Source organism: Anopheles funestus, chromosome 3RL (assembly GCF_943734845.2).
Source record: "Anopheles funestus chromosome 3RL, idAnoFuneDA-416_04, whole genome shotgun sequence".
Lineage (NCBI taxonomy): Eukaryota > Metazoa > Arthropoda > Insecta > Diptera > Culicidae > Anopheles > Anopheles funestus.
Window position 1 is genome coordinate 43,449,580 of NC_064599.1, and position 9,246 is coordinate 43,458,825.

At 42.1% G+C, this 9,246-nt stretch overlaps 1 protein-coding gene across 4 annotated transcripts; it reads right to left on the bottom strand.

The window, feature by feature from the left end:
- Positions 1–241: 241 nt before the first annotated feature.
- Positions 242–9,165, bottom strand: LOC125769205 (nucleolar protein dao-5-like). Of its 4 annotated transcripts, none has more exons than XM_049437768.1 (7): positions 8,971–9,165; positions 7,620–8,273; positions 4,250–5,774; positions 2,226–3,961; positions 1,618–1,803; positions 555–1,108; positions 242–461 (listed from the first exon to the last, which is right to left on the bottom strand). In XM_049437768.1, exons 1-6 carry the CDS (start codon positions 9,070–9,072, stop codon positions 590–592), a joined length of 4,722 nt encoding a protein of 1,573 aa, XP_049293725.1. In that variant the 5' UTR covers positions 9,073–9,165; the 3' UTR covers positions 242–461; positions 555–589. The 4 variants fall into 4 exon arrangements, with proteins under 4 accessions (XP_049293725.1, XP_049293728.1, XP_049293726.1 ...); XM_049437771.1 differs by having other exon boundaries at positions 2,226–3,832; positions 4,985–5,774; positions 8,971–9,164; XM_049437769.1 differs by having other exon boundaries at positions 4,538–5,774; positions 8,971–9,164.
- Positions 9,166–9,246: the final 81 nt, after the last annotated feature.

The window sequence follows — 9,246 nt, forward strand, 5'->3', positions numbered from 1 at the left end:
CAGTGTACATCCGCACATTGCTGATGGATCTATTTGAACGCCTACGCAAAATGGCGCTATGCACATATTCATGAACAAAAATAAACAAGACACATCTGAACTGATCATAACAATTTAAACATTGTTAATGCTCCTAGCGGAATATCACATACCTTCCACAGCGGTATGATAGCATCAGGAAATGGAACCTTATTTATTTTTCTTTCGTATTTACTTTCGCAGTGAGGAAAGTGATAACTGATTTTCATGGAAATAACATAAACAATTGTTATAAAAATCCTATTATGCCGCCTATTTGCATCACTCTAGTTATCAAACTTGATAGAATTTACAGATGTATCGATAAATCCACCTTGGTATCCAGCACGCTTCTTTTTTGTCTTTTCGTGGCGGAACGATTTGCCTTTCGTGTGCTTTAAAATCCTGTTTGCTCGTTCACCAAACGCACCATGCGCATTTTGCTACAAGATAAAATAGAACGAAACAAAAATATTACAATTATCCCCATTGTAACACAAATCATGCATTAATAAATGAATATAATAGCTACGTACGATCTTGGACAATCAATCAAATTTGCGATCATCGTTCATTTCCCTTGTGAGAGATCCATCGGCTTCAGAGCATTACATAGAACGCATTTCAAATATTTGGCAAAGTTATGTTTTTCACAATCCACACATTTCCAATCACCCGGCAATACCGGATATTTAATTCGTTTTAGTTTCCCACCAACAGGATCTACTGTAGTTGATCGCCTGGCACAGAAACATTCATCAAACTGCTCCTTGTTCGTCGCGTTACATGCTAAACAAGTCCATTTACCCGTGAGCTCATTTAGATTCCGACCAGTAACGTACGGTGCGACAGTATTGCAAACCTTGCAAGCATCCTTATCAAGATCCTTCACCACATTCTGTTCGTAACACTCCTTACATTTCCAGGTGGTACGTGCTACTCTACAAGTACTACATATTCGGCGCACTCCATTATTAACGGCAGAACATTCACTACATTTCCACTGGCCACGACGTTCATTGGGTTGATTTGCATCCGGTTTTAAATTCGTTTTTTGAGTGTTTTGTGTTACAGGGTTCATCTCCTTTGGCTGGCATCAACATATACATGCGTAAACATTAGGATTTTTTATAGTAAGTAACAAATCATATTCGTTCCTTCATACGTTTTTACGTGACAACGGAATGGAGAGCGTGAAAATATCATAATCTACGATCTCTCACATTCCGTGTCCATATTTTATAACGCCTGTTAGAAGTAGGAGCGTAAAAACGGTAGTGACCAACAAAACTATATTCAACAACTTATGCCTATTACAGAAAGTAGTCACGAAACATTGGCATAAACTTTGTCAGCCTTCTAACATCTCAAATTCAATCCTTTTAAATTACAACATAATCAATACACCCAGGCCGTTCTATCTGAATAAAAAAAATTACAACATTTTCTACATGAGCCATTGTATAATCAAGCATATGTAAGAGGAAACGGTGATTGATCGCAAATTATGATTATCTCGTCTCTCCATTTATGTACGTTTCAGTCCCTATATATTTCAACTATTTGTTATTCTGTTTATCTTCTATTTGTTATACATACCTTAGCTTCGTAAGAATTATCCATAAGCCGTTCATCAATATCAATGTCCTCTTCCCGCACACGCCGGAATCGATTTACACCACGTTTTTCGTCGCTGTTGGTAAACGACTTGTGTCCGCTACCGAAACCACTGCTGCCGCTTCCATTTTGATGTTTGAAATTCGTTTTGTTCGGTGGAGTTTCAATCTGAAGATAAAAAATAATTATTAGTATCACATTTTACATTGGGTTTTCGCATGCGCAACTTGAATTTTTCAATAGTTCAAATATTGTAATGTAAAAAATCGTATCTTTCTCCCTTAAAGTTTATATTAAAGTTATATTTTAATTTCCCTCTCAAAAAGGCTCATTGGACATGGTTAAATATTAAGTTAGGATACCATCTAAAATAACTACTGTTAAATGAAGATGAAATATCCCAACTGTAATTTTGTCACGTAGAAGAACCTGGGTTCGGGGCTCAAATTTTGGAAAAAGTTAATTTTTATACACGGAAAAATTTGATAGTTAGTGTCCTTAGTTGGTAACCGCTTTGGTTTAACATGACTTTCAAACGTGTTACAGATTTGTTTAGCATACAGATGGGTATATTCAATTCACCTACATACCTTGTTGCTCTTAGAGAGATCTAGTTGTTCGCTGGATTTAACGAAATTGCTGTACGGATTTACTTTCTTGGCTGGTGGACTGCTCTGGACTGGTTGATCATTCATTTTTCTTTTTTGTCCCACTTGATTATTTGATTGTTTCTTTTCTTCTGTAAACCTATCTTCTTCCGAATCTGAAGAAGCTTTCTTTACTGTTTTCGCTGCAGGTTTCAAAGTTGTTGCTGACTTCGTTCCTTCATCCTCAGAGCTATCTGAATCATCAGATGATTCTGCTTTTCGTTTGCCACCATTTGACATCACCGATTTGCTTACCGCAATTTGTTTTTTAGTTGTTTCTTCCTCCTCTGAAGAATCATCGTTGCTGGATTCCTCTTGTTGCTTATTAGCAACTGCTGGTGTACTAGTCTTTGCTGCCGTTTTGGCGGGTACTGCTTTCGGTGTTACTGCTTGAGCAGGTTTCTTAGCCGTTGGTTTCGAATCGTCTTCTGAACTATCGTCAGAGCTATCATCAGATGATGATGCCTTCTTTGCTGCAGAAGCGATCACTTTGGCGGGTGTTTTTACATCAGACACCCCCTTTGCAGGTGTCTTTGAAGCAGCAACTGCCGGTTTCTTGGCTGTTTCTTCCTCCTCTGAAGAATCATCGCTGCTGGATTCCTCTTGTTGCTTATTAGCAACTGCTGGTGTACTGGTCTTTGCTGACGTCTTACCGGGTACTGCTTTCGGTGTTACTGCTTGAGCAGGTTTCTTAGCCGTTGGTTTCGAATCGTCTTCTGAACTATCGTCAGAGCTATCATCAGATGATGATGCCTTCTTTGCTGCAGAAGCGATCACTTTGGCGGGTGTTTTTACATCAGACACCCCCTTTGCAGGTGTCTTTGAAGCAGCAACTGCCGGTTTCTTGGCTGTTTCTTCCTCCTCTGAAGAATCATCGCTGCTGGATTCCTCTTGTTGCTTATTAGCAACTGCTGGTGTACTGGTCTTTGCTGACGTCTTACCGGGTACTGCTTTTGGTGTTGCAGCTTGAGCAGGTTTCTTAGTCGTTGGCTTCGAATCCTCTTCTGAACTATCGTCAGAGCTATCATCAGATGATGATGCCTTCTTTGCTGCAGAAGCGATCACCTTGGCAGGTGTTTTTACATCAGACACCCCCTTTGCAGGTGTCTTTGAAGCAGCAACTGCCGGTTTCTTGGCTGTTTCTTCCTCCTCTGAAGAATCATCGCTGCTGGATTCCTCTTGTTGCTTATTAGCAACTGCTGGTGTACTAGTCTTTGCTGCCGTTTTGGCGGGTACTGCTTTCGGTGTTACTGCTTGAGCAGGTTTCTTAGCCGTTGGTTTCGAATCGTCTTCTGAACTATCGTCAGAGCTATCATCAGATGATGATGCCTTCTTTGCTGCAGAAGCGATCACTTTGGCAGGTGTTTTTACATCAGACACCCCCTTTGCAGGTGTCTTTGAAGCAGCAACTGTCGGTTTCTTGGCTGTTTCTTCCTCCTCTGAAGAATCATCGCTGCTGGATTCCTCTTGTTGCTTATTAGGAACTGCTGGTGTACTGGTCTTTGCTGACGTCTTAGCGGGTACTGCTTTTGGTGTTGCAGCTTGAGCAGGTTTCTTAGTCGTTGGCTTCGAATCCTCTTCTGAACTATCGTCAGAGCTATCATCAGATGATGATGCCTTCTTTGCTGCAGAAGCGATCAGTTTGGCAGGTGTTTTTACATTAGCCGCCGCCTTTGCAGGTGTCTTTGAAGCAGCAACTGTCGGTTTCTTGGCTGTTTCTTCCTCCTCTGAAGAATCATCGCTGCTGGATTCCTCTTGTTGCTTATTAGCAACTGCTGGTGTACTGGTCTTTGCTGCCGTTTTGGCGGGTACTGCTTTCGGTGTTGCTACTTGAGCAGGTTTTTTAGCCGTTGGCTTCGAATCCTCTTCTGAACTATCGTCAGAGCTATCATCAGATGATGATGCCTTCTTTGCTGCAGAAGCGATCACTTTGGCAGGTGTTTTTACATCACCCACCCCCTTTGCAGGTGTCTTTGAAGCAGCAACTGCCGGTTTCTTGGCTGTTTCTTCCTCCTCTGAAGAATCATCGCTGCTGGATTCCTCTTGTTGCTTATTAGCAACTGCTGGTGTACTGGTCTTTGCTGACATCTTAGCGGGTACTGCTTTCGGTGTTACTGCTTGAGCAGGTTTCTTAGCCGTTGGTTTCGAATCGTCTTCTGAACTATCGTCAGAGCTATCATCAGATGATGATGCCTTCTTTGCTGCAGAAGCGATCACTTTGGCGGGTGTTTTTACAGGAGCCACCGCCTTTGCAGGTGTCTTTGAAGCAGCAACTGCCGGTTTCTTGGCTGTTTCTTCCTCCTCTGAAGAATCATCGCTGCTGGATTCCTCTTGTTGCTTATTAGCAACTGCTGGTGTACTGGTCTTTGCTGCCGTTTTGGCGGCTACTGCTTTCGGTGTTACTGCTTGAGCAGGTTTCTTAGCCGTTGGTTTCGAATCCTCTTCTGAACTATCGTCAGAGCTATCATCAGATGATGATGCCTTCTTTGCTGCAGAAGCGATCAGTTTGGCAGGTGTTTTTACATTAGCCGCCGCCTTTGCAGGTGTCTTTGAAGCAGCAACTGCCGGTTTCTTGGCTGTTTCTTCCTCCTCTGAAGAATCATCGCTGCTGGATTCCTCTTGTTGCTTATTAGCAACTGCTGGTGTACTGGTCTTTGCTGCCGTTTTGGCGGGTACTGCTTTCGGTGTTACTGCTTGAGCAGGTTTCTTAGCCGTTGGTTTCGAATCGTCTTCTGAACTATCGTCAGAGCTATCATCAGATGATGATGCCTTCTTTGCTGCAGAAGCGATCACTTTGGCAGGTGTTTTTACATCACCCACCGCCTTTGCAGGTGTCTTTGAAGCAGCAACTGCCGGTTTCTTGGCTGTTTCTTCCTCCTCTGAAGAATCATCGCTGCTGGATTCCTCTTGTTGCTTATTAGCAACTGCTGGTGTACTGGTCTTTGCTGCCGTTTTGGCGGGTACTGCTTTCGGTGTTACTGCTTGAGCAGGTTTCTTAGCCGTTGGTTTCGAATCGTCTTCTGAACTATCGTCAGAGCTATCATCAGATGATGATGCCTTCTTTGCTGCAGAAGCGATCAGTTTGGCAGGTGTTTTTACATTAGCCGCCGCCTTTGCAGGTGTCTTTGAAGCAGCAACTGCCGGTTTCTTGGCTGTTTCTTCCTCCTCTGAAGAATCATCGCTGCTGGATTCCTCTTGTTGCTTATTAGCAACTGCTGGTGTACTAGGCTTTGCTGCCGTTTTGGCGGGTACTGCTTTCGGAGTTGCGGCTTGAACAGGTTTCTTAGCCGTTGGTTTCGAATCCTCCTCTGAACTATCAGAGCTATCATCAGACGATTCCACCTTCTTGGCGGTAGTAAATGCCTTTGCGGGTGTTTCCACAACAGTTGCCGACTTTGCAATCTGTTTCGTAGAAATTTTAGAACCTTCTTTGGCACTATTTCCATTCATTAAGGGTTTACCGTTTGGCAGAGGTTTCCCATTTGGGGTAGCCTGATTTAAATAGAAAAAGGTAACATATTGTATGTTTCGATTAGATTAAATTTAGCATTAAAGTTTTTTTTCCATAATATAATATTAATATAACATAGAATCAGATAGGAATGTACCGTAATTTCTAAGTTTACACAAATAGTAGATCAATGTTTTTGTTATCGAGATGATGATTTATTTGTACCACAAAATAAGAAAAAATACGATGCCAACATCAAGGCTAAGATACAGATGAAGTATTAATACCAAGGTTTTGCTGGTATCTTTTCTACATTTTCGTGTAAGTTAGATGTTCTGTTCTGACGCCGTTTACTCGGCATTTAATTTCTGTTCAAGTTGTAATAAGAAACAAGATACCTTATATAAATTGTAGTTTTGATTGCAGTACATGCGATAGATTAAATCTACTGCAAAGAATCGAACTGTGACGTTTCTTCTTAAGTGTATCTAATCCTGATGTAAATGCCACATATATACCCTAAGAAAATTGTCCTCTCTTAGAAACTAAGCTTCGGGGCTTGGAGTAGGGTGGGGGGAATTGTATTTATGGGTTCGATAAACAAAAATCGAACGATATTTGCATTGAAAAAATTGTATCTGACTTAAAACGAAGAACATAAACTATATTTTTCCTCGCTCAATATAGATGATTATGAATCGAAATTAATTCTTGAACGTAATTCGTTCATTCATCTCCACCAAAGGACATCTTTTTGTTTGGTGGTGCTCCGCTAGAATCGAAACTTCGATTACCTCCAAAACCTCCCCGTCCTCCACGACCACCCCCACCACGACCACCACGGCCACGGAAACCGCCACCTCCTCTGCCGCCACCACCACGTCCACCAGCATCGCCACGGAAGCCGCCGCCACGACCGCCACGACCGCCACGACCGCCACGGCCACCACGACCACCACCCTCGCCGAAGCTTCTGTTGCCATCACCGTCTGGATTTTTAGTTTGACACTTGAAGCAACTCCAACGGCTAGGATAATTTTCAAACTGACAACTCGGACAGCTCCATGTAGGTTCTGGATTTGGGTTCTTATTTGGACACCTGAAGCATGTGTTTCGTGACCGGAAGTTACTCTGACCGCAAGCGTCACAAGTCCAGTCTCCAGGGCGCGCTTCAAATGCTGGCTTCTCGCCTTCTTGTTTTTTAAAGCCGCCTCCGTTGCGATTGTCAAAGCCGCCAAATGACTTTCTGTCATTCTGTGTCGGAGAGATACCATCAGGCATGAGCGACGCAATGAAAATAGAAAGGAAAGAAATAGAGAAAATGTATTAGCACTTCACAATCTAACCGTTATAGCACAAGGATTGTGATATAATATAATATGATAGATAAAAATAATCTGATGCTGGATCACATCAGAATCTTCTTGAAAGTAAGGAAACGAAAAGGTTCCCTGGGCGTATTTCCAAAAATGCAAAACAATCCTAAATTCGTGTTTTACTTCGTCTTCCTAAATGTTTAACTCAACAAATGTTTAACGTTCTGTTACCCTTGAAAGGTATTAATGAGTGCATTTTCTCTATTTCTATCATTCTATCATCTAGGTATGGCAAGCATTGACAACTTTGCAACAGTATTATCCAGAACTTTAAAATTTTTAATAATGTCGATATATGCACACATTGCATGATTTTTGCTGAATAAAAGTAAGCAAACATCAACAACACTATGATTCTACTATTTGTGAGTGCAACCCAGGGTGAGGAAGATGCTCACCGAATCCCACAAGCCTCTAGGGCATACTCTAACGATATGTGAGAGTCAAAAGTGTATCTTGCCAACAAATATTAACAATAAATTATAAAAACATATAGAGATCATTGCTTACCTTTTGATTATTTTGCATTTTCTGGCTGTTATTAGCTTTCACGGGTGATTCGTCCTCTTCCTCCTCGTCGTCCTCGTCATCGTCATCCTCATCCTCATCCTCATCATCGTCATCGTTTTCCTCTTCATCACCTGCCTTACGTTTCTGTCCGGCTAGACCCGACTTTTGCTGCTGTTGCTTCGGTGCGACGGATTCCTCCTCTTCGTCCTCTTCCTCCTCCGAATCATCTTCATCTTCGTCTTCAGATTCTTCCTGTTGTTGTTTCTTCAGGAGAGGCGTCACCTTCGGTGTCCCCTTCGCTGGGGACGCCTTTAGGGCTGCGGATTTTGGAGCCGGCTCTTCTTCTTCACTGTCATCCTCCTCATCATCTTCATCATCCTCCTCGTCATCATCATCGTCTTCATCTTCATCAGATTCTCCTTGTGTTTTTTTCACAGCTGCTGTGCCATTTGTGCCCTTTTTACCATTCATCGCTTTACCATTTGTCGCTGGTGCAGGGGTTTTTTCCTCCTCCTCCTCGTCGGACTCTTCTTCTTCTTCATCCGAATCGGATTCATGTTCCTCCTGTTTGTTGTTAGTCAAAAGCTTCTTTTTCGTGGACTGATAGTGTTTCACTATTTCATCCAACTTCGGTGCTCCTTTCGGTAATTTGGGCTGCGGATTAATAAAAACCAAACATAACATGAATACAAGGCAAAAGGTATTCGATTAGTTTATTTCACTTTCCTATTTCCACATATTGGTAGCTACATATTGATGTTCAAATGTGTGGAATCGTTGCCAAAACAGGTGATAATATCAATTAAATCATCAATCCCTAACGAAGGCGTGATTCCGACAGAATAATGATCTTGGAGTAGATATTACGAACTTGGAGAAGAGAAAACATAACCTCCAAATCCTCCTGAACATACTCCTAACCAACCCGGAAGCGTTCGAAAGATGGGCAACCAAAACCGAATCACATTCAAGGTCTTCGCCACCATGCTGCTCTTCTTACCGCCAACGACAACGAATGGGTGCGCGGGGTAACAACTTGGAAGAAAACCGCATGGTTGCCAACAAAAGGCGTCACACCAATGTGCCGCCTATAATCCGGAGCATTCAACGACAAGCGGTTGAATAATTATAATAATGTGAACATAATATTAGTGTTAAAGTATATTTGACTTAATTTAATCAATCGTTAGAAGTAAAATCATAACTTAGGGCATAAATGCCATAACTGCGTCACACATTCTAAAAACACGTGGATCCGCATGCCGGGTGGTGGAACGTGAAAAGGCTGAATAATCCACCAATAATGCACACTTTGCACCAAATAACACTATATACAATGAGATTTACATACCGATTGGAACTTTTTTTGAAAAACAGCCGCGAACGTTTTGTCTTTTTTCGATAAATGCTCAAATACCAACGCATCGAGAACAGCATCACTGAGGGCAGCCATTTTGAACAGAAGAAAAGAACCGGACAGCACCTCACACCACGAAGACTACACGAGGAATAATTTTTCACCCAGCGTACAGGCTAGCCAAGGCCTTTCATTTTAATTTTGCTGCCGAGGAAAAAGCATGTGCGCAAAATGTCATCCACCACGTTTTGCTTTTGACAGCAAAGTCAA

Coding starts and splice junctions, on each gene's coding strand:
- LOC125769205 (XM_049437768.1), bottom strand. CDS start 9,072: ATGGCTGCCCTCAGTGATGCTGTTCTCGATGCGTTGGTATTTGAGCAT. Junction 5,775..7,619: donor AAATGCAAAATAATCAAAAG/GTAAGCAATGAT, acceptor TATTTAAATCAG/GCTACCCCAAATGGGAAACC. Junction 3,962..4,249: donor AGTTGCTGCTTCAAAGACAC/CTGCAAAGGGGG, acceptor CTTCAAAGACAC/CTGCAAAGGCGGCGGCTAAT.